Source organism: Strongylocentrotus purpuratus, unplaced genomic scaffold (genome assembly GCF_000002235.5).
Source record: "Strongylocentrotus purpuratus isolate Spur 01 unplaced genomic scaffold, Spur_5.0 spur5_scaffold_5, whole genome shotgun sequence".
Taxonomy (NCBI): domain Eukaryota; kingdom Metazoa; phylum Echinodermata; class Echinoidea; order Camarodonta; family Strongylocentrotidae; genus Strongylocentrotus; species Strongylocentrotus purpuratus.
The window spans coordinates 4,885,555-4,911,737 of NW_022145611.1; the positions used below are offsets into that span (position 1 = coordinate 4,885,555).

Here is a 26,183-nt window from a genome sequence, read left to right on the forward strand (position 1 = left end):
GGAGGGGGAGGGGAGTGCAGAAGGCCAGTTAGTAAATTCGTTTATTAAAAACACAAAAAGTAGAGGGTTTTGCGAACCGCCTTGATACTACTCTAAGCTTCCATTCTCTGAAGATATTTCAATAGGCCTACTCCTAATTAGGTGACGAGTTCAATGTCAATTTAGAATAACTACCATGTGAAACGCATATAGAAAGCATGATACAGATCAACTTTCCGCAGCATTATTCAGAAAGGAGATAATAGAGGAATATTAATTCAAGGGGCACAACAACACGATTAAGGCTTGCTCAGATAGGATGCGGCATAACCACGTTTTTTTATTTTCATGATGGCGGGAAGTATAATACGCTTCACCTATCTGTATCTTAAACGTTGTTTTTCTAACCCCCTTTTTTAGTCACGCCCCCTTTTAAGAAATACAAATTTTCGCGTCACCCAATCCCAATTTCATTTACAGAAGATTCATTTTGCATCACTCTGACATAGTGCCATGTACACATGACCACATTTGTTTCTAAATTTTGCGAGCGAGCAAAACAATTAAGACACATTTGATATGGTAACATTTTTACTTTATAATCAACATATAGATTAAAAATAAATAAAAAATAGAGAGTTAGGTGTGCGGGCACCTTGCTGCCGAATACATGAATACCAAAACTTCATTTGGTACAGTCACCTCAATGCACGAATATGAGAATATTGAAATCAGGGAAATGTGAGTTGGTCTAGCGATAATGTCCGTGGTACGATCTGCTCTCTGTCTTCGCCTGACTCAGCGGACCCCGGTTCGAAATTGAGTCACGTCTTTCGAATGCATGCATGCATGGTGACAAGGTCGGTCCCCAGACATTATAATAATCATATCTGATTGATACACGTCTGTAAAAACCCAAATTAAGACAGTGTCTGCAAAATGAGACTACAATAAGCTCTGTACTTTAATAAGCTACTCACAGCTGGAAACTGACAGAACTAGGCTCTGCTCAAGGCAGTAGGAATTGTGGTAAAGTGTTAAATTAGAGCCTGGCCTTGTAGACTAATTAGTGGCACCAGCCTTTTCCGAAAGGGGGAATTCCCTAGAATTGATAGACACGCCCCTATCTCGCATTATATGCGCGTGCGTGGTCGGAGGTCTAGTAATACGGCTCCGGTACGGCTCGCGCCCGGGAACAACAAGTTTGATTAGTGTATACGAGAGGGACATTTATAGCGGTCAATTTGCATTAGCTTGAGCTTGAGGAAGGTCAGTAAGTATTATTTTTAGCAGTAATTTGCCATCTCTTGATAAAGCCACGATTTGAGGGACCTATAAATGAACACCTAGCTACCAACGTTTAGACACATAATTGTTGTACCTTTGTCGTAGATCTACTACATGCAGTTTAAATAATAGTGGTTTAGAGCGAAGTCCGTTCAGAGACAGCTGCAGAGAGCTCGTTAAATTACATTCAACGTAAAAACTGCAACTGTCGTGTACTAAAACTACTGTAGCTGTCCCGTTGAAGCAATAGCCTCACGAAATTACTGCCCAGTATTAATTTCGCATTTGTTTGAGCTGAAGGAAGTTTATTATAGGGTCTAGGTATTGTAATTTAGCTTGCTCTTCGTACTCAATAACTTGATAAGCTTTTTATGAACAGTTATGGATGTTAAATCTGATGAGTGGTGCATGGCCTAGCTGGTGTGGTTTATTTATTGAGTGAATGTGTTGACCCGGCTCAGCCCCTCGTACGTGTGCAGTATGACTATGAATGCTGTGCTTATATTTCCATTTCAAACAATGGCAAACAACTCGAAATCAAGGCCTTCCTATTGAATTTCTCTGCTTAAAGAAGAACTGTGCATGAGCACAGATTATCTGGAAAGAGTAGTACTGTCAGAAATAGTATTTAGATAAGAAACATGAGAAGAATGAAATACAGAAATAAAATGGAAAGAGATCTTGTGCGTGTGTGCTCTTGTAATTCTTATTTTCAAGTGGTAAAATGTAGGATAAAGTACAAAAAGAGTCATGTCTCATACTTCCGAAAGTGCCGGTATTCATGATTAAGTGGCCTGTGAAAAAAAGGAAGTGTTGACCCCCAAGGGTCGGAGGGACTGCATGCGTGTTCCAAAAATGTCCAGTAAGGGATACTTTTTTGCGCAACAAAGTCCGGCCCGCCATTGACTTACACACCAGAGATAAGGGGGTGCTTTCAATAAGAGGGGACAAGCATACGCGTACCCTAAACTTTGTAGATTATATAGATTGTATCTACAAAGGTACTCAAAACGTGATTACGTGGGTGATTGTTACAAGCCTTCCTAATGCATTGTGAGCTCTATAGCGGTCAGTATACATCTTGACCAATAGTTTTAAATTATGTGTGAAATATTGTGTGTGTCCCAATTAATGTTGATTCCTTTTTTTTATCATGTGATTTTTCTGTTGTTTTTCTGTCTCGTTTAGATTGTAAAATGACTACTCAGCCCACCAAAAAGCTTATAAACGATGTCGATCGATGTGTCGACGAAGCGATAGAGGGACTTGTTGCCATTACACCAGGGATCACCAAGTTAGCCGGTCATAGAATAGTCGTACGAGATGATTTGGATGACGTGAAGAAGAGTGGGAAAGTGACGTTACTTTCTGGTGGAGGTTCTGGCCATGAACCATCTCATGCAGGTGATAACCTTGGAGGAATCGGTGAAAAGAACAAGTCGTAAAACAGGGCTCATCACTATAAAAAACAAAGATTTGAGTTATTTGACTTTCATCTAGTGGCATGGAATCCAGTTTTAAGGGCCAAATCCAAGAGTGGTAGCCATTTCAGGCAATAATTAGGCATTTTATCAATCTTTGTCATTTTGGTGAGGAATATTTGAAAAGAAAAATTGGGACTAGATAACCATCTTAACCACCTGATCTTGAAGAAAGTGTGATGTAAATGATGAAAGACGTGACCGTGGCTAATTTGCTCTGTATTCTGCAGGTCCCTTCAATTTTGCACATTTATTCATTTGTACATTTATCTACAGTAAAGTATATATATCCATGTCAGACTCTGTGTTAGAAGTCAGCACATTGTGCTGCATAGAGGTTTCTTATGTGTTGTTGAACTAAAAAATCACACTAGTTCTCCCTTCTATGAATTTTCTTCACACGTGTATAGAGCCAATCAGCAGTGATATGCAATAAAAAAGCACTGTGTTATTATTATTATCCTCTTTCCCCCTTGCTGTTCTATTTTTATTAACTATCTAGTAATCGTCACTCTGGTGATTTTCTCCTAGGTTATGTTGGACGTGGTATGCTGAGTGGTGCTATAGCGGGATCTGTGTTTGCCTCACCCCCTACCAGCTCTATATTAGCAGCTATACGGGCTGTTGGTAGAGATAACCCAGGTGAGGTAATGGACCTAATTATGGCAGATAAGCCTTGTGCTACGTTATTCAACCTAGTCTACTACGACTACTACTACTGCTACTACTACTTCTACAACTACTACTACTACTACTACTACTACTACTACTATACTACTACTACTACTACTATACTACTACTACTACTACTATGTCTACTTCTACTACTACTACTACTACTACTACTACTACTACTACTACTACTACTATATTACTACTACTACTATACTACTACTACTACTACTACTACTACTACTACTACGTCTACTACTACTACTACTACTACTACTACTACTATTACTACTACTACTACTACCACTACTACTACTACTACTGCTGCTACTACCACTACAGCTATCACCACTACTACTACTACCTACTCCTCCTACTACTGCTACTTCTACTGGTCACATTCAAACAAGTGTATAATTGAGGCAAAAATGATCTTCAAGCCAGTTCTACCATGAGTAGATTAATCATCCTTAGCAACTCCATGAGAAATCATTCTAGTTTTTAGAAAACTAGTTTGTGGTTTGATTCCCATGGCATTAATGTCCTTTGGCAAGACATTAGTCTCTATTTTCCACTATGTGAGGAAAATATTCCTTGAATGAACGCCTTGTTAAGGTCACTCAGTTTAATGCCAGCGTAATAAGAGCAAAGCGCTTGTAAACATTAGCATTAGGCGCTATGTAAATGTCAGTTATTATCATCGTTTTACCTATTAATCAATCATTCATAATTTATGGGATAGGAATTGAAAGTAAGAGTTTTGTCTGCAAAATGAGACTACAATATACTCTGTACTTAAGCTGCGGCACAGCTGGAAACTGACAGAGCCAAGTAAAAACACAACGAAAAAAAGAATGAAACAATTAAGTTATTGCAGCTTAAGTACTGTTTAGATACTTTTTCATACACTTTATTTAGAAATTGGCCGTGGCCTGGGATTATTTTTGATAGAGTCATATATAATATATATATATATATATATATATATATGTTTGCAAAACCAAGAGTTCTTGTTGCCCTAATTCTCATCTCAAGCTGGAACATTGCTGATCGTAAAGAATTATACCGGAGATTGTATAAACTTCGGGATCGCCATGGAGAGGGCCAGAGCAGAGGGTATCCTAGTGGAGATGGTGGTGGTCAAGGATGACTGTGCGCTCGCCGGTCAAGATTTAGATGACCGCAGAGGCCTTGCAGGGACAGTCTTTATTCACAAGGTACCAGTGACCAGTTTCTCAAAACCTTCATATTACCAGTATATCATAGTTCTTGAACATCCAATTGAAATGTGTGTGTAATATTTTTATATGCCACACATATAATTTCTCTTTGCCACATTTTATTTATCATGGAATATATTCAAATATATCCAAATCTATATCTATCCACATTTTCATTATATTTTGATTTTATTTTTCTTTAAATATCACTCTGTGGGTTTGATTTTTTTCTGACATGCACCAAGCAGTTTCGTTATTAAAAGATATGCCATTTCATAATCTATATATTTTGATTAAATGGAAAAGATACAAAGGCACGTTTACTATTTCATTCGAAAGAGAGATGAAATAAGTTTTTAAAATTATGGTTTTGTTTTGTTTTTGTTGTTAGTTGGCAGGAGGAATGGCTGAAAGCGGTTTATCATTGCATCAAATCAAACAAGCTGTTGAATCGGCCTGCTCTTCAATGGGTAAGAATTATTATATGGTCCTAGATAAGAAAAAAAGGAAAGAATAATCATAAAGTATTGTATAATATGGTAACTGTAAATATGGTACCATTTACCCAGGTTAGCTTCATCAGTATTAAAACTGCTTTCCATGTGGTCCCCGCAATTAATATTAGCCCATTAGTACCAGCCCTGTTTTCAAACACCTTTATCCAGAGGAACAACCAATTACATAAAACCTTGCACAGTGCAAGCATTGAACCCACAACCTCTCGTATGAGAATCAAGAACCTTCACCAATACACCACAGTGCTCCTGTTTATAAATCTTCCAATCAGAGTTTGAAATATGTATGTGTATAATGTGAAATCATCAAGAATTATCTGTGTATTAAATATTTGCCATTATGCAAAGGTAATATGATTTAATTTGCATCATTGCATAAGGCGAGGTTAGATCAAACAAATTTATCAAAATTCCCCTGCTTGGAAATTTCAACTTGCTTCAAGGTAAAGATTATTATCAATTTCGAAATGGTAAAGTACCGCCCCGCTTACACATTTGGAGAGCTCTAAACATTGCTGAGATTTGTGACGTCACTCAAGAATATTGATTCTTATCTATATAAGGCTTCCAAGTGGTACAATAAATCAGTGTATTCAATATCTTTAGCGCAGTACCCAGATGACTGACCAATATTGTTTTCGTATTGCTCAGTCATCCGGGAACTTCAACTATTGATATCAATATCATGGCGATATCATACGAAAATAAAGCCATAATATACTGAGGTATATTCATTCAAAATAATTGAGTTATGTATATTGTGTATTCTATATGTTATGTAATTTGAAATAATTTGTATAATTTGTACATGTACATGTATTGAATGAATACACCAACAAAAATACTTTAAAAAAAAAAAATGTACCTGTAAGTCAAATTTTGTTATTTCACTAGTCAGACTAATATAGATAATGATAATAATATTGTATGGCTTTGTTTGAGTGTGATACAAGAATATATTGTTAAATATATTTGTGGCTTCCACCCAGTAAATAAGATCGATTGATCGATCTGTATCAATAAGGTCGATTGATCGACCTGTATTGAAAAACACAAGTCAGAAAAAATCTTGGAACCAGCGGGATTTGAACCTGCCATCTACTGCTTGCCGGGCAGCGACTCTACCACCAGGCCATCACTGGTCCATGGCACAGTCACGATGAACTAGAAACAAATACCTAAGCTCTCCTGATTAATTCTGACTCATTAATATTCATTAGTCCGCCATAGGACAGTAACTTTTATAAATGTAATGCTTCCTGGGAGAAATTTCAATTAGTAAATATTCGCTGCCCGGCAAGCAGTAGATGGCAGGTTCAAATCCCGCTGGTTCCAAGATTTTTTCTGACTTGTGTTTTTCAATACAGGTCGATCAATCGACCTTATTGATACAGATCGATCAATCGATCTTATTTACTGGGTGGAAGCCACAAATATATTTAATAATTGAAATTTCTCCCAGGAAGCATTACATTTATAAAAGTATATATTGCTCTCGCGAAGACAATATTAGACTCGTCTTTTACTTGTCCAATATTATCATAGCTCGAGCAATACGTTCTTGTACCACACTCAAAGCCATCCAATATTATATAAATATTTTGTAAAGACCTTTGACCAGCTCTCTCATAATTCATATCTTCTCAGGGACTGTTGGGGTGTGTCTGTACCCATGTAGTGTTCCGGGAGCTGGCCCATCATTTAGTCTAGGTCCACAGGAAATAGGACTTGGGCTTGGTATACATGGAGAAGCAGGAATCAAACAATTACAGGTTAGTGTCAAGGACGGATCCAGGGGGGGGGGGGGGGGGGGGGCACAGGGGGGCCAATTTTTTTTGGTTTAAATGTGCTATTACCCCCCCCCCCCCTGCTTATTCAGCGGCTGGCTGAGTCATTGCAATTTTGTTGGGAGCAACAAAAAATATATGTCCTCTTACCCCCGTGTGCCCCCCGTATGTCCCCCCGGAAAGAAATTCCTGGATCCGCCCCTGAGTGTCATGGTGGTCCACAAACATTCAAACATGTAAAATTAGAACCTGAAAGGACTATGTACTGATGTTTGCAAAGTCCCTTGTGGCCAGGCTCCAGAGCTTTCTTATGGGCTCTAAAGCATGTATGTTTTTAAAACTCTCTTTTTTAAAAATCTTTTCATGTTATTTTCCTAATCAAATTTCTCAGTTTGTGTTTCACAAAACTGTTTCCCATCTTGACACTGCACTTTAGTCATTTTTTCTAGCTGAAAACAAATACCGGTAATGGTTTCCTTTTTTATTTGCGATGAGTCAGTGAAACATGAAAATACATTTTAAGTTAAATCAAAATACAGAGTGTGTAATTATATTCATTGTGGAAGTTTAACTAATCTCATGCCCACCTATATACCATATTCTCCATTCACAGCAAAATTTATTTGTTTTTCATTCACTTGAAAAAGCTTAAATTCACTAGGGAATAGGTAGTACAAAATTGTCTCATTTTCTTTCATGGTTTGATTGGTAATTGCCAGTGCTTATTCTTGGGTGCTATTGATAATTCAAGTATGCTCTGTTGTGGCTCTAAGGGCGCGTTCATGCTTGATTTTGACGGCCAGAATCAGGCATCTGTTACGCGTTTAGTTTAAAACACGATTGCGTTCATGCTCACTTTTGTAGAATCACCGAAAAACGGCGATCACGATCGCCGATCGTAAACTCACAAAAAGATGCGTTTACAATTTGTAAACGCGTTTAAATGGGGTCAACGCACTGACCTCTAGTGGGTCTACGTAGCATGCACAGTAAAGGTTTTCGAATCCAGCTGGAAGACCAATTAAGGCCACACATGGAGAATTTCCTGGGGAGCCAGAGAAGTAAGCATGAACACTACATCGTGGAACTGCGATCACGATGAGCGTTTACGATCAGCGTTTCAGATCGCTCATTCTGCCTTCAAAATTTAAGCATGAACGCAGCCTATATCTGCATGAAATGTTTCCATTCTTGATTCTCCTAATTGGTTTTACACCATCATTCCTAACCGTATATTGTCTTAGGACTTAGAAGCTCATAATTGGATTACTTCTACCGCTTCTACGGAAGTAATTGGACCCCTGTGTAAATGACATGCCTGTGTTGTGTTTTCATCTGATTAGGCAATGAACACCCATATAACTATCGGCTTATGAAATGATCCGATTATAAATATTAGAGATGTTATGACTACGATTGTTTTTTATGTTCAATTGTAAATCTTGTGTTCTTAAATAACACCAAGCTTAATCTATTAAAAGGACAACATAGATTTTTACTAGTTTCAAATTTGAGGATAATTATTTTTATGTGTTCTTATATTGATAAATATTTCCCCCTCTTGGATTTAATAACTGTTTTTATTTCATTTTTTCCTTGCTATTCCTCTGGGGGGCAGGGGGGTTATCATTCATGTGTGTATTGTATCTTCATCAAAGAAAAAAGATGTTATTCATTGTAGAAACATTAGCTGTTGGATAATACTCAAACCTCTCAACCTCCCTTCATGATAGTTATCAAGTGCTACTGATGTTGTAGCTACTATGTTGGACCAGATGAGAGACTCCACAAATAACTGTAGACTGGACTTGAAATCTGGTGATGAGGTTGCCCTTATGATCAACAACCTAGGCGGTACATCCAATCTGGAGATGGCCATTGTAGCTCGCTCTGTGTTACAGTACCTCAGTAAGTATATGTTCCTTTTTAATACCTTAGTCACACTACTCTACCGACTCCAAATCGACTCCTTAAAGGTAATGCAAAGTTTTTGGAAATTTTAAAAATTAGATGGATAGTAATTCTTTACAACTTGGATATATTTTGGATGCCCCTGCGGATGAATTATAAGCACTAGAAAAATTTAGCCCCTAAAACACTTCTGCTTTCGAGAAATTGACTAATCAAAAATTTACTGGTGCTCCCGATAAATTTTGAATATTTTAATTAGCGCCTATAAGGCCATTCCATTGTAGCTGCGACCATGAAAATCTCAGAATATGTAGATCTGATATATAATTTCCAAACGGGTATAGCAAATCGATCGATTGTAGTCAAGAAACATTGTTTTAAGGCGAAAGTAATATCAGTCTTGAGAGGCCGCTATACAACATAAAGAGTTTATCATTTACAATTTCATCACTTTAGACTCGATTTCAAACACGACAACGATCATAAAATCGCATATGCTTCCAATTTGAACCAAATTCATGACCCCATACCAAAACTTTGTATTACCTTTAATACAGCCGATTTGATGTAGTTGGAGGCAGTGCAATATCTTGTTTGATCTGTAGAGAGTCTGCAGTGTCGGTCACATTGGTGTGGCTGGCTGAGCTACAATTACAATTGAGCACAATTTTTACCCGTAAAAAACGCTTTTGAATTTTATATTCAAGTTTGATCTCAGTATATTCCTATGCCATTCACCAGATGTTGTTGTTTTAGTTGGTGTGAGCCAATTTGAATTAATTATAAAAGAAAAGCTCAAAGATGTTTAGTAGATTCATATAGAATAGGTTATTTGTTTTTTATATTGTGAGTTTTTTTTTGTAGAAGACATTGTGGAAAACAAGAAAAGTGGCCTTGTGAGCTCAATCAATGCCTGAATGTAAGTTAACAATTGCGTTAATCCTTATTTTTAATTTTGAAGTACCACACTTTTGTGTTATTGTTTACATTTGTTTAGATCTTGTGAATTACTTTTTGCTTCTATTGCAGGTGATGCAGGAGTGAAGAGGGTTTACTGTGGTTGCTTCATGACATCACTAGAGATGGTCGGCATCTCTCTTACTATCCTCATCCTGGACCAGAGTGGACAGCGAGCCTCGTATCTTGGTGAGTGGTTTTCACTCCTATCTTAAAGCCTCACTGCACTACTTATAGCTACTTGGGCCCTCTATACAGCAAACAATGCCTAATTGGTGCCTGTTGGTCCCCCATGGTCCTCTTTTTCTTATGTTAATTGAGAGCTGATTTGATGAGATAACCAACTGTTGGTGACCTTGCAGGGAGGGCTAATCACCCCTGGCCAAACTAGAGCAGATGGGCTTTAAAGATTTGTTTGAGTTCTGGTGAAGATTTGATTTGTGTTCTTTCTCATTCTTTTATGTCACTTTGGAGGAATAGTATAGAAAGAATGACCTCACATTTTGAATATGACAAGAAAGTTTGGTTCAAACTTTCATATCTCAAAAAAGTGTAGTCCCGTATACACATTTCTGTGTGCATTTCATGTTACTTTAAGCAAGGCTGAATCAATTTCTTATCATAATAAAGATTATAAAACCTCACACTATACACTAATTCTCATAATCAGCCTTCATAATTTATTCCAGAAAGATCTCATGACCAACACTCTAATTATAAATTCTATATTTCACTTTACAGAGTAGCAATAGTCCTGATCAATAAAATAGACGTATTGGTCCATATAAATAAAGAGTGACACACTGAGAAGGAGATAAGTCTTTGTTTCACAAATACACAATTGAAATATTTATCTTTTTGTTTACTCCACTGTGCCGTAATATGACAGAAACTGATAAAAAAGCTAATCTGTGCAAAGTCATTTAAAAATTGTTTGTATCTATTATTTGTTTCTTACAACTCATGCCTAAAATTATGGGAAACATGCTTTTTTTATCCACTAATATAAAGAATTATTATAGACAGTATTTGAGTGCTTACCAATACCCTACATGGCTTTTATACCTCGTAAAACAGTTACAAAATAGTAAAAGTTGATTTTGTTTGTTTGATTACCGGAAAAGATACTTCAGGTATAGTTCTTCCGTTATCTTGTTCAATGCATGACTTAGAAAAATTTATTGTGATTGTTGATAGATCAGGCAACCTCAGCTCCAGCGTGGCCATCTGTATCTCATCGCCATGGTAAAATATCACTTGGTAAAGAACTCCCAGTTTTAGAGCAAGCTTCTTCAGGATCCACCCCTGTGACAAGAAAAGGAGAGAAATTGAGTAATGGTGAGATTTTCATTATTTCCTTTATGAAACTACTGCATAAGCAGGGTAGTGTTTCACAAAGACTAAGATCAACTTTAAGGTGGACTCAACTATGGCAGGCCAATCATGCCACTGTTTGCTCTCACCAGTTACTGGCATTGGTCTCTCAAGGGACTTACAAATCATGGTCACAAATCTACAGAATTAACATTTTGTGATAGTTCATTATTGAAGGAAGAAATATTATCTAAAGATCATGATTGTGAGACCAATGGTGAGAGCAAGCAGTGGCATGAATGGCCTGCCATAGTTAAGTCCAACTTAAAGTCGATCTTAGTCTTTGTGAAACACCTCCCTGGTATTTGATTTCGTTTGTTTCATGAATCACCCATTGATCGCAAATTTAACACCATGCAAAATAATCACACCAAGTAAAAAAAATTTGGAGACATTGTATTTTATTTAATAGAAAAATGTTGCAGTAAGAAAATTTTAATTTTGCCATTTTGAAGAACAATATGTGTTCAATTAAGCCCTAAAAAGTACCTGTCTTGAAAGGGCTTATCCTAACCATAATGCATTGCATTGACATGTGATGGGGTATTCTAAGTCTAATTTCTCATAGAATTGTCAGGTTTTGGATTAATTTTTTTTTTTTGAAGGGGAAGAAAACAAAATCCTCTTATTTTTTTGTTATTCCAGAGTCCTGTAAGAGAATTAAGACTGTTTTGAGCAGTGTATGCTATCGATTGATGGAGAGTGAGAAGCTTTTAAACGATCTTGACACAAGCAGCGGGGACGGAGACTGTGGATCCACCCTGAGAAGGGGTGCAGAAGGTACACCTAGCTTGACCCTGTTTCATAAAACTTGATATCGATAACAAGTTACGAGCTACTGTTATAAGCTACTGTTATAAGCTACTGAAATCAAGGCATCTGTCATATAAATTTAGCATTTGTTATAGATACAAAGTTTTATGAGACGGGCCCCTTGTCTACTCCTTCTCTGGGGATAATTGTAGTCAATGAAAGTGAATTAATACTAGATTTTGAAGTACTATAAAACAATAAACTTGTATGTGCATGAGGCTTTCATGCATGAATTGCATTGTATTGAATTGGATCGGATTAAACTGGTTTATCAATTAGAAACAGACGTTTGCAAGTGATCAAGATTTGCACACGTTTGTACCTCAAAAACTTTAATCACATTGCTCAATTTTGGAAACCATGAATATTGTGGAACCCTATATTTCCATGGATATTACAAGTCGTTAAAGGATTGGGAATTTGACAACACTTGAAAATAGTGTAACATAAATTGTGAGTACCCCGTGTAATGATTATCATGAAAACAACTTTTGAATCAGCTTTAATAATTATTATGCCTTAAACGACATAAATGACATATACATTTACAATGTATAACATTAGTAAATTGGAGACTTGTCAGTAATTATTTCTGCCAAATACCGGTAGAACATTTTCATATTATAATCAATTTTAATGCACAAATCTTTGTAAGCGCTCGTTACGAGTCATTATTTTCACCTGTTACAAATGAAAGTATCTCAATAGTCAGAATTCTAATTGCGTACATTAGTTGTTGCTAGGTAGGACAAACATTATTGCTTGACCTACCTAACAACACGTGATATATGCCATTTGCTTTCTGACTACCGGTATTGAAATACAATTATTTGTAACAGATGAATGACAAAATGTTTAACAAGGCACTTAACAAAAAATTGTGCATTAAATTTGATTGTGACGTTACGAAAATGATCAATTAATTGATTTTAATAACTGATCTGACCCTCAGCAATGAAGACCTGGATTGAAAGCGAAGAGCTGCTCTATTTTAGTGATGTCGCTGGTCACATGTCTCTTATTGCTGAGGAGGCTATGGGAGGAAGCTCAGGGGCGGTAAGATGATTATTCATTTATTCATTTTTTATTTATTAGTATATAATGATTGACCAGCAGCACAAAACAAAGGGTCAATTTACAAAAAATACAGTGATGTGGCTCTTGAAACAGTTCCCTTTTCAGGAAATGTACCGCATAGAGCTGTATATAACAACTCTATGCTTTACCCTCATCTAGATGCTGAACAGGCGTTGATGAGTATTACCATAGAAGTAGAAGTAGAAGTATACTTATCATTATATACATGTACAATAGTATAACAAAGCATAGTAAATAAATCAGTAACATAATGACAATACCAAATAATTAGATTGCGTTCGTTTATATACATTAAATTTTTTCATTTATTGGTATATAATACACTCCACTTTATGATAGTCATTCCCTTTAAAAAAAGTAGAAAAAGTTTGGGGCTTTCTAATTCATTATATATGTCGGTTTGGAAGAATATCATAGCAGGAATATTCCATGAAAAGGCTTGCTCCTCAAATGCCCTCATATCAAAAATATGATGAGAAAGTTTGGAATAAAAGTTTGTATTCCATATTCTAAAATACTAATGGAAATGTGTTATGGATACTCATGATTATCTTTGGATAAAAAAAATTGATAAATTATTTGGCTGTTCTGCAAGAAAAATAGGATGGCTAACTTTGCTTATAATTGGGCAAGTCCAAAGTATTTGTTAATTTAAGGTGTTCCTTATTACAATTTGATGAACCTGTATGTAAATTGACATCAAATGTATCATTTTCCTGGTGATTTTGTATGATTCCACGCTCTTTGAGGGCTAGATTAAAATTTAATACAATCATAAAAGATACTAAAATTGTAAACTGGATGACAATGTATGGTACAAAATAGCTAGGACTTGCCCAGTTCTTTTCTTTAACTTGCATATTAAAGCTGTACATATCATACCTGGTATAAAGTGAATATCAGATTATAGAATGATATCCTTGATTCATTTTTTGATCTTGATTGTAGTTCTATGGGTTGTTCCTGCTAGCAGCTCAACAAGCATTAGGAGATGAACCTGGATTTGGTGATTGGGTAGAAGCCCTCAGGCAAGGCATGGACAGAATTATGAAGTATGGCAAAGCAGAGGTTGGGGACAGAACCATGGTATATGTCATAATAGATTTGATTTGATTTGATTTGATTTGATTTATTGGTTTCTGCATCTTTTCTTTTTTTTCATCAAACATTTTTTCATGAACATAATATGGTTTGATACAATATTTCAAGTGTATATAATTTTATACAGATAATATACAAAATTAAACAAATATATTGAATGCATGCATAATTAACATACATTAGATGCAGGTGGGCTACAGAATAAGCAATGTAGCTTGACGTGCCCACAGCCCTCAACTTAGATACAACAATAAAAATAAAAATAAAAAAGCAGAAGAGTGACTTGCAGAGAAGAAAAGGAAAGGGGAGAGAAGGAGCGTTGGTTTTCTGTTAATAAAATAAATCTAATACATCTGCTGATTGAATGCAGGTTCATTCATGGATGGATAAACGATGCTAGGTCATGGACGATTACACATCATTGGTTGAGTGTAACCCCTTACAAAGAACAATAATTTACAAAATTCAAATTCTGAGGTTTGAATCTGTGTATATAGTTGCAAGATTTGACATAAATATCTTGTAAGGTTATGAGTTTCACAAAGCATTCCCATCTTCTTGGTTTTATTCTTGACAAAATAAAACCTTGCTATTAAATATAAAACAGGACATCAATTTATGCATGTACATAAAGAATAAAATTCTGTAACACTTTCATTCTTATCACTAATTGTAGAATCACATTTTTTAAGAGAAATGACTGATTAATTTTGTTTCCATGTTTGTTTTGGATCAGTATTCATATTTGAAAGTTTATCAGTAAAATATTTGTTAAATTTGTTATTTATGTGGAAATTGTGCGCCCCTCAGCAATTTTGTGCATTGACTCTTGCACATGATTTTAAGAGGCATGCAAGAATCAAACTGTGATATTCATGCGACAGCATCAAGCATCTTTATCATCAACAGTGACTGATTTCGAATTATGTTTCAGAGACGGAACCTGTGCATAAGATGCATTAATTATTAATCAAAATCAATGTAGAAGACAAGCACAAGTTTTTTTAGTTCAGTTGCATTAGAAATAATACAGATATAACTAAATGAAGACTAAGACAATAGGAAGATTATTACTGATTTACAGGAATATAATTTGATTTGATCTCATTTAAACATGTGGTTAAGTGCTTGTTATGAATATTTATGTATGATGTTATCCTTGATTCTATCTGAAGAAAGATTTATTTAAAAAAAGAAGAAAAAGACTAAGACGGAAGTAAGAGCCAGAGTAATATAGGGGTATGGCTAATTTGTAAGTTTTCACAGTAAAAGCACAAACTGTAGTCCTAGACAAAGGTTCAAAGCGGGGCCGGGTACTAATTAATGTGCCTCTGAATAGAATTTCTTGATAGACGGCGCTATAGAACTACCTATAATTATTAATGATTGTAACAAATATTTATGATTATTTTTATCAGCTGGATCCGCTTGACGCAGCATACAGGATACTGAAGGAAGGCCACACTAACAACTCGGACTCTATGAAGACCTTGGAAGATGCAGTCAATGTGAGTTCATCCAAGTGAAAAGAAATACCTTCTTATTCTCCTGATATGCATGTGCAGATGTACACATTTGGGGGATGTGGGTTTGAAGGGAGTGGAAGAATCATTGAAGGAGTGACATAATTAATGAAAAAAGAGATTAGACTATGAGATAGTTATGCATACTGGTAAAAGGATCTTAGGATATCATTTTAGATGACAGGATGATTGTATCATTCACTCTCATTTATATACATGAGAGTGTCGGAAGTAAATTCATTTTTGAGGTGAAGATAATCATGTTTGTATTCCAATAGGATGATTGTCCCATGTGAAATGATTAAAATCCTTCACAACCAATTATGAAACCAGAAAATAACTTTTTCTTTAGCATTTCGATCAAAGACAGAAGAGAGAGAGAGAGAGAGAGAGAAAAAAAGAAAAGATGGACACAGTTAAAGAGAAAGGGGAACCAATAGAGGGGGTGGTATGGGTATAGAGCAAGATGGGCACAGAGAAACAGAAAGGGGTATCCAATAGAGGGGTTGGTTCGGGTAAAGAGCAAGGTGGAAACAGATAATGAGAAATGGGGAACCAATAGAGGGGGTGGTATGGGTAAAAAGCACGATGGACACAATGAGAAATAAAAAGGGGGAACCAATAGAGGGAGTGAAAACCAATCCATTCAGATTTTTTTTTGGCCTTTATAGCTTTACTAGATCTTTACTTTTCAGATCTCAATTTATCATTTTTCTCTATCCTAAACAGGCTGCTGAGCAAAGTGCTGAAGCTACATCTATGATGGCCGCCAGAGCTGGCAGAGCAAGATACGTCAACCCAGACCAGTTAGGACGACCTGATCCTGGGGCAATGGCTGTTGCTATTTGGCTCCGAGCAGCACATAATGCATTGAGAGCTTTGTGATTAAGCTCCTTCTGTGATGTGGGTTTTTCAATAAAAGAGTCAGAAAGCAGATGGTAAAATGCTTTATTCCTTGCTCTAAAGATTCAAGGATGCCAGCTTTTTGCATGAATTTAGACCTTTTAGGGCATGATGAACGTTACAAGATGTCATAATTATATCACCTTTTGTTGGAAAATTATTAGATCTGACATTTCGTGAAAAATTATCAAAAACAACAAAATGTGGTATATTTTTCGAAAAATGTGTATGGCAAATTCTACCGCCATACAGCATGATTTTCACTGAATAAGAACTGAATAAACATTATATTTTTCAAAAAGTATTTTGTAGTGTCTACAACCATTTTAAGACCCTCTTCTCATTTTTATTGAACTGTAGTTGAAATTTGACCATGTTCTTTTTCACAGGAAGCAGACGATGTATATAAGTTAGATCAAGATATATTTTTTTTAATGAATGTACCTACATGTCAATGTTTTATTTCATGTGCCGAGAAATGTTAACCTTATAAATTCTTTAACAATGAAACGAGGACGTTCATCTTAGAAGGGGCAGCCTCAAAATTTCGGCCGGTGAGGGCGTAAATTTGTCTCATCAATCGGGATATTCGTGTGAGGACATGATTCTGAGATGCTCAAGAAAATCAATTGATAATCCAGCTTAATCGGCAATTAGAATATGATTCATGTTTTCTGAGTATGATAAACGGTTCGACGATTAATAAATTGTATAACATCCACAATTGGAGTAAAAAAGAATCATTAATTGTCCTTTATAAGAAAGAGTGTTGATTGCTGCGCCAGTACGGAGAGTGGTGGTGCATAGTGGCAGGCGCGGATCCAGGGGGGCCGAGCGGGCCTTGCCCCCCCCCCCCCCCTGCAAAAAAAAAAAGGAGAGAGAGAGAGAAGGAAAAGAAGGGAAAGGGAAAAAAAGAAGAGGAAGAAGAAAAGAAAAGAGGGAAGAAGGAGATCGGGGGAGGGGTGAAAGGACTTGCCTCCCAGGCTGTTGCCTCCCCCTCCCCCCCCCCCCCCAATCAAAAAATAAAAGAGAAGGAAGGAAAGGGAAAGAAAAAGGAAAGGAGGAGATAAAGGGAAGGAATAAAGAGGAAGAAGAAAAGAAAAGAAGGGGGATATTAGTTGCAATTTTCCCGCCAACAAGTTGTATATCCCCCCCCCCCCAATCCCCGCTAAAAAAAGAGAGAAGGAAGGAAAAGGAAAAGAGAGCAAAAGGAGAACAAAAAAGAGGAAGAAGAAAAGAAAAGGGAGAAAAGAAGGGGATATCAGTTGCGGGTGTCCCGCCAACAATGTGTGGAGCGGGGTGGGGCCAAAATGACCTTCCCCCCCTAGCAAATCTAAAAGAGAGAGAAGGAAGGGAAGGGAAAGGGAAAGAAGAGAGAGAGAGAGAAAAAAAGAGAATGAAGAAAGGTAAGGGATATCAGTTGCAATTTTCCCGCCAACAAGGTGTAGACCGGGGGGGGGGGGGGGGGTCCTTGGGGAAATACACTTTTAAGTAAATTTTACTTTTTTATGCGTTTGTTGGAAAATGACCAATTCCTAAATTTACAGCCAGGCAAGAAAATCCTTCTTGAGATGCCTAGATGTCAGGGCCCACGGAACGGCGGGGATCGGGATCCTCGAACCCCCCCCCCCCTCCCCCCACACTTTTTTTGAAAAAGCATATTAAAGAGAAATAGAAAGAAAGAGAGCAAGAAAGAAAAAATAGTTAACTGCAGTGTCACATTATAATGAGGTATCAAAATATGCTCATCTGACCATGATTAAATGCCTAAAACCCCCAAGGCTCTGCCCCCTGGATTCCACCTAGGGCCCCAAGGCGGGCCCTTAGATGCTCATCTGACGGTAATTTAATGCCTAAAACCCCTGATTTCTGGGGGCTCTGCCCCCTGGACCCCACGCCAAACAGTGTCCTGCCAGTGTCACAAAATAAGAAGGTATCAAAATAAGGCTGATCTGACCGTAATTGCATGCCTAAAACCACTGAACTTCCGGGGCTCTGCCCCCTGGACCCCGCCTAGGGCCCCAAGGCGGACCCCTGAATGATAATCTGACCGTAAATTTTTGCCTTAAACCCCTGAGCTTCGGGGCGGACAAGGTATCAACATATGTTCATTTGACCGCAGGCACGTATCCAGGGGGCGGTGGGGTGGTCCCCCCTAAAACGCCGGCCAAAAAAAGAGAGGAGAGAAATGGAAGAGGACGTAGGGAGAAAAGCGAGTAGATAAAGAACATTTTTGAAATTCAGGCAAGGATTAAGAGTCGAGAATGGTACAACGAATCGTCTTCTTTCTCTAATAATTTAACAAAACGTCACAGCTTCCGCGCTTCGCACAGGGATGGAACTACATTCAGACAAGGATTAAGAGTCAAGGATGGAAATACGAATCGTCTTCTATCTCTAATGAATTAATGAAACGTTAAAGCTTCCGCGCTTCGCGCAGGAGAGGGAAAGAGGAACTGAATTCAGACAAGGATAATTTTCGAGAACGGTACAACGAATCGTCTTCTTTCTATAATAATTTAATGAAACGTCGAAGCTTCCGCGCTTCTCGCGGGAGGGGGGGGGGGGACTGAATTTAGACAAGGATTAAGAGTTGAGAACGGTACAACGATTCGTCTTCTTTCTCTAATGATTTAATGAAACGTAAAAGGGGAAAACTCGCCCCTCCCTGCACACACCCCCTCCCAATTATGTCACTGCTGGTCACCATTACTTACCAATATTTGGCTCAAATAATTTTAAATTTGGGCCCCCCTAAGAAATCCTGGATCCGCGTCTGCCTGTTGATTGGGGTAGGTGCCTGAGGTGGAGGCATTTCAGTCTCTCATCTTTTCCCTCTAGCTTCTTTTGAACCCTTATGTTAGTCTTGCTCAGTTTTTTTCTGTCCCTGTGGTTCACACTCGACCGGGGGTGTACCTCTTGCCCCGCCACTAGCTATGCCACTGCTTACATAATTTAATGATGTAAATTAATAACATACGTTTATCAGTTATAAAAGAATTAATGATATCAGGTCAAAAACAAAGCAAACCATTATGATTGGAGAAAAAGGGCTTATTTTGAACGACGGGAGAAAAAACGTATTAGATAATTGTATTTTATTGCAGCTTTCATGAACTTGGCAGCATCAGAACTGAATACACACAGTCGCTGATTCAGGATTTCTTAGGTGGGGGGTGGGGGTGGGGTGGGGGGTGGTAATGAGCACTATTTTGTTTTGCTCCCCATGCAGGGGGGGGGGGGAGTAGTGAGCACTATTTTTTTTGGGGGGGGGGGTGGGGGGCACGTGCCCCCTGTGCCCCCTAGATCCGCCACTGACACAAGTTAGAAGTATATACATTTACATTGTAAAAATCACAGAACATTTAGTTGGATATTATTTAAACGTGTCATGTTAATTGTAGGCCTATTCTTAATCATATCTCAATGTTGCACCAGCATAAAGTCACATAAATTCAGTCAAAGGGTATACTATAGTAGTATAGTTAACTCTTGGAATTATCATTTTTTTAAATTTTTAAACTCTAAACTCTAAAAGAGGGAGTTTTTTTTCTCTCTCTGTCTTTGGACTCCTAATTTTTTTTTTAAGGGGGTCAAAATAACTTGAGTACTATAGATAGGTACAGGCGTGTACGCAGGAGGTGGGGGATTGGGGGTCGAACCCCCACTAACATTTTTGATGTGTGTGATTTTTAATTAAAAAAACCTTTTTTGTGTGCAAAAGGGTGACCCCAAAAAAGTGACCTTACCCCCAGCCATCGAAATATAGGTCGGCCAAATTTTTTAATTTCCGGGAAAGAAAATGTGCTTGCAGTGGCGGCCGATCCAGGGGGAGGGGGGCCGGTGGGCCTGTGGTCCCCCCGGAAAAAAATGTGTAAAGACACGTTAATTTTACCTTTTTATGGAGATGGGCCCCCTCCCTGGCGTTCAAGGGGGGGGGGATGCAATTTTCCAAATTTTCAAGGGCCCCCCCCCCAAAAAAAAATATAGTATATCCCTACGATCCCTCCCCCCCCCCTCCCCCCACCCCACTGAGCGAATTCTCGGCCAGTGCGATTTTTAAATTTTCGCCACTAAATATTTTCTCACGAATTGGGCCCCCTCCCCTTCCCTGCCGCCGGCTGGATCCGCCCCTGCCTGGTAGCACGGTATGCTCAATAGCACATCAATTAAGCGGACACTTTTTTTTTTTTTTATTTTTGAGTCCCCCCAAAAAATCGCAACGACTCAACCAGCCGAAAAGGTCGCTCAGTGGGGGGGGGGGGGGGGGGGGGGGGGGGGGGTAGTGAGCACATTTTTTTGGTCCTCGAAAATTTTAAAATTTGCACCCCCCCCCCCTTGAGCGCCAGGGGGGGGGGGGGGCCCAACCCCCCAAAAAGGTAAAAATCGCGTGATTTTACATGATTTTTTTCTCCCTCCTGGATCCGCCACTGATGTAACACTACATGACACAACGCACTTTTATTGTAAATAAAAGTTGTCTCGTTGAAAGTTCAAGCTAGAATGATATTACACACTAATTCATGCCACGCCCTGGTCTCCGTAGCAGAATTAGCTCGCACACCTGTACGAGCTGCCTATGCAAATATACATTCCATCGGGGCACAGCCCCCCCCCCCCCCCCCCCCCCGCCCAACATAAGTATGCATTCATTAACGATACAAACAACATTTGTCTGCTATACAATCGTACCGCAGACAAATAATAGTTCATCCTAACATCGTTTATCACATAATATCACCCATAGCAACCATCACATACAGATGTCACTCTGAAGCTAGAATGACTTCCCTCTACACACCACACCCTTATCTCGCATCCTCTCTTTTCATATTCAAATGAAACACCTTCAACGCAATAATTCCGTCACGCATGCCAGAGAACAATTAGTGTTCACCACTTATTGGCCGTATAAACAAATCACGTGATGTATTTCAATTGAACATGCAAATAGAGACCGCTCGCGCGAATCGGTTTTAGGTTTCGAGTAAGATGGGAAGCAAGAAATTTACCATTCTCTGCTAGATTCTGTCCTAGACAAGTCGTTTTGAGATATTTACTTAGCTTTTGCTTCGTTCGCTTCGCTTAGCTTGCTTTGAACCACTGTTATTTCACTTGTGTAATAATGGTCTTTTACGGCAACAAGTTCAGCGGGAACTGTGTGATGAATACCCTGGAGGGTACTCGTTGTAGGAGGAAGGCACCCCTGCCTGTTGATGAACCGGAGGAGTGCTGGCAACACCGACAGTATGTATATAGTTATTTTCTAAATTAAAAATGAATTTACCAACTCGGTAGTCAGCTCTCATGGAGAATTCGACACCGTTCGGGTGTTTACCCAACAACAGGTGTTGTCAATCACCCGGGTTAGCCTTGAGTTTTATGACCATTAGACCTTATGTAATGCTTTGGTTTCCCCGTTACCCGAAAACTCTCGAGTATTATCCGAGAAATCAGAGGGGGGGGGGGGGATTCTTGACTGGCCAACGGGTTTGCTGTGTGCAGATTTGTACCCCCATTAATGGTATTTCCACCAAGTCTGGTGTCAGCGAATTATGGCCTTCTGCGCATGGAAACTGCTGATACAGTCCCTTTAATACACGCAGGATATTGACCCTTCAGTGAGTTGAAAGTTATCATTCATTGTAATTACCCTATCGAATGTCTTACCAAAATTGCAACATCTGCACTTTTGTCTTATATATTCGCATTCTATTATTTGCAATCTAGTAGTAATAGACTATATGTCCTGTTTTATGTTTCCTTTATTACAGACAGCCAGCCGAGGTCCAGTGCTCTGCACATATTGGGCTTCATGGGAATGGCAGACGTTGCAGCCGGCGTGGACGTCACTCGCTAGACGAAAACGCTGTTGAACTCTACTGCACGCAACACGGTATGCATTTATTCAAAGTAAATCTCTCACATGTAACTTAGATCTACATTTTAAAAAGGCGTCTTGTGGACCATAGACTATAGATCTACATGTATTTGCCCAGACCATTAGCGGATCCAGAATTTTCCAGGGATCGAGGGCAGCATATTGCCATTGGTAAAAATATTAAAAATGGAAGAGTAAATATTGATTCATGTACATATGTATATTGATTCAAAATATTTTGAAACTAATTAAACTGCCCCCCTCCGCCTCCCCCTCCACTCAGTGTTATTTAGGGTAGGCAGCATATATGCATGGCCTCCCTTTGAAAGCACCCCCTATCTCCGGTGTGTAAAGTCAATACTGGCCAGATTTTTGTGTATGTACGGGCCTTACTTTGTTGCGTGAAAAGTAGCCTACCCCTTTACCCTGTAATATGGGATCATTGAATGTGTACGTTGGTGCATTGACAGGGGGTATATTCAAGAATAAATGGAGAATCGTGTATTTGAATGTGATCTGTGAAATGCCATGCATGTACTAAGTAGCATGTCCTCATTTATGTTTTCGTTTGGTTTATACAGTCAACAAGTTGCATCGCGAGAACGGTCGTGCGGAGGTCGTTCCTGCTCATCGCCAACAGCAGGATGAACAGCGTAGGAGGGCGGAGGAGCGTGAGCAACTCCACCCGAGACGAAGGTCACCGCGTCTGGTAGAGCGAGAGATCGCAGCTGCCGCCGCTGTTCAACTCGCCGCGGAGAGAGAGCAACGTCGTGCCGCCAATCGGGCAAACCAGAACCTGCGGAGGTCGGCCCGGATTGCCGCGAGGCGAGGCAATGTGTGATTGTAGCCTGGGTAAGTAAATTTTTTTATATGCTTTCCTAATTTTAAGTATTTTAACAATTCCTACCCCCACAACAAAAAATAACTAAACAGATGAGCATGCAATGTATTCAATGTACCAAACACAATTTTTTTAATTGAAGACTTGACAATGAGCCAAAACTTTACAACATAGCAGCAACTTTTAATGATCAGTTGGATCAAAATGAACTGAGATGCATCCAAGGTTTCCAAATAGTATGATTGTTATTTGTCACAATGATATAGGGGTTTTTCAAAATTCATTTATCTGAAAACATAATCTGTTTTATTTATTTTAAAAAAAGTTTGAAACAGAAACATCTTGCTCATAATGAAATTAAAGGGGAAGCCCACCATGATATTAAGTGTATTTTTTTAGAATCAGAACATGAGAGAAACAGTTCAGTGAAAGTTTGGGCATAAACCGATTAAAAATAAGAAAGTTATGAATTTTTAAAGGTGCAATCAATTAATGTTTCAATCAAATATTTACCCTAAGTATTATCATTTCAAGTGTTAAGCAACCCCTGTATGAAACGTATCTATTCCGTCATCAATATCCAAGAAAATGAAAATTCATGAAATTGTCTGTAGCCTACAGAGCAAATAGGAGATGAGCTTGCATGATGTCACATTTTTTTCACTGACAGCTTTAAAATTCATAACTTTCATATTTTTATTGTTATGCTTTTATTACAGTCAACTTAATTTAAGTGTGGACTTCCCCCTTAGTATAAATGATTTTTTAAACTCACTTCATTCTCCTTTCCTACAGACTGATTCGCAGAAGCAGCAGGGGGGAGACCGAGGGGGGATACTGGGTCGAACACTGCTGAGGTTCTCGGGACGTAAACGCCTTGCTATAGGAGTAGTAGGGAGGAAGCCGAGACGGGTAGTGCATGGTCACTCAAAACCAGACCCGCTGTACTATCGTAGTCAAGAAAGACTGGGTGTGGTCAGTCGAGGTAGACGCCGGAGGCCATTCCCTTTCTTTGACCGCCTGTAAATTATTCCAAGAAGGTATGTCTACTGTTCATTATTTTGGCTTCATATGTTTGAAATAGTATTAATTCTTTATAGCATTATAGCATTACCTGGCAAAACATGGGGAGTCTTCATCTTTGCTTTTGTTTGCACATGTCCTCATCATTTTGGAGTGTATACCATTTATATGTATCCTCTATGTGGAAAATGTTTATATAATGTAAAATGTAGGGCTGAAAGGTGAAAAACGTCTTTATATTTTGTCTACATACTCAGAAATAAATCTATTTTGAAATTAATGTATAAACTTGGTATAATCTTTACCTAACAAAATTGTTTAATTTGTGTTTATTTTTACGATTTTATCTGCCCATCATATCCTTTGAGATGCCTAATACAACATTTGTTTAACCTCTTTATTCCACAGATCAGGCCTCACCGTGGGACGCGCACACACGTCGTAAGTATGCAGGTATTTCAATGTCTACCTTGTGATAATATATTCCTACTCACCAGATCAGTTTACCCAATACCTCCTAATAGAAGTCATGTATACTTTTGAGGTTTGACATGTAGGTTATTACATTGAGAATTTGTGAATATTTGGCTGAAAATCTTTTTTAATATACGTTATATTGTTATAAGGGTTCAGAAGTTGTCTTTTTTGTAAGTTTAGTTATTGGTTTTGCAATCATCCATCTCATAAAAGTAGTTGTACTGATATTTCAATGTGTATTATTTATTGTTATAAAATTTAGTGTTGAGTTTATAAAGGTTAAGCTTAAATTATTAATATGACCTACTCGGTGATTAATGAGCAATGTGTAATTTAAAATGTGTTCAATTGACCTATGCTTTATGTACTGTATATAGTTATTAGCCATGTGAAGTAAAAAAATTCCACGTAATGTGGACAATAAAACAAATCAACAAATCAAATCAATGTATCTTGTTGTAAGAGCTAGACTTGGCAGGAGCTGTCCAATTACCCAGTTTGTAATTAGCACCAAATAACCACTAAATATATATCTGAACATGGAGAGGCCTAATAGGGATTGTAGAACTTGAGGAGTCACATGAATGCCATTTATCTCCAGTTAGAGATGCAAAACTTTACCTGTGTATCATGAAATATCATACTGGTGCATAAAATAAAATGAATGTTTGAACATGTAACCAGTATTTTTCTCAGTTTGCACATTTTTTAAAACCAAATTTTCAAACTGCAATTACAAACTGGCCTATTATAGGATGTGTACTGTTAATGTACTTGTAGACAGAATGTTCTTTCATGTGGAATGCACGAAAGAATAAGAAAAAAAGATGCCAACAATTAATCATGAACTTACAAAAATGGTTGCAAACTAATGATAAAATACAATTAAAAAATATGAAATTTAAAATTTAAAAAGAGACGTTAAATGAAAAACAAAATAAGATGGACAAAATAATTAAATTGAATAGAACACATTCTTTTTATAAAAAAAAGGTTTAAAATTAAGTTTAAAAAAGGATGTGTTTCCTTCAAAGTCGAGACGAGTTACACGGGAAAACACTAAAACCATTATAATCCTTTAGCATTAGTGATCATAAAATTCTTGGTAAAGTTTTCCAGTCCCTTAAAAGAAACAACTGAAATCTCATCTTCTCCCATTTGCAATTACTTTTATTTAATCCTATTTTCTTATACATTATACCGGTAAAGCAAATCCCCTTCTGTTTCTCTATTTGTAGTGGATTATTCTCAATCCTATCTTTTAAAGGGGTGCATTTTCCTGACATGTTACCAATTCGAAGAAGAAACACAAAATCACATATGAAGAAATAAATCACCTT

At 37.8% G+C, this 26,183-nt stretch overlaps 2 protein-coding genes across 2 annotated transcripts; both read left to right on the plus strand.

Annotated features, from left to right (window-relative positions):
* Positions 1-1,168: 1,168 nt before the first annotated feature.
* On the plus strand, positions 1,169-17,354 carry LOC105440390 (triokinase/FMN cyclase-like). Its single transcript, XM_030999581.1, has 14 exons — positions 1,169-1,248; positions 2,455-2,670; positions 3,279-3,389; positions 4,455-4,636; positions 5,031-5,109; positions 6,802-6,926; positions 8,675-8,849; positions 9,882-9,998; positions 11,007-11,147; positions 11,829-11,963; positions 12,949-13,052; positions 14,043-14,180; positions 15,614-15,703; positions 16,448-17,354. Exons 2-14 carry the CDS (start codon positions 2,463-2,465, stop codon positions 16,601-16,603), a joined length of 1,761 nt encoding a protein of 586 aa, XP_030855441.1. The 5' UTR covers positions 1,169-1,248; positions 2,455-2,462; the 3' UTR covers positions 16,604-17,354.
* A 4,160-nt stretch (positions 17,355-21,514) lies between these two features.
* LOC580838 lies at positions 21,515-25,758 on the plus strand. Its single transcript, XM_795018.5, has 5 exons — positions 21,515-21,868; positions 22,396-22,517; positions 23,084-23,354; positions 24,139-24,383; positions 24,775-25,758. The coding sequence occupies exons 1-3, from the start codon at positions 21,747-21,749 to the stop codon at positions 23,341-23,343; spliced, it is 504 nt and encodes a 167-aa protein (XP_800111.3). The 5' UTR covers positions 21,515-21,746; the 3' UTR covers positions 23,344-23,354; positions 24,139-24,383; positions 24,775-25,758.
* Positions 25,759-26,183: the final 425 nt, after the last annotated feature.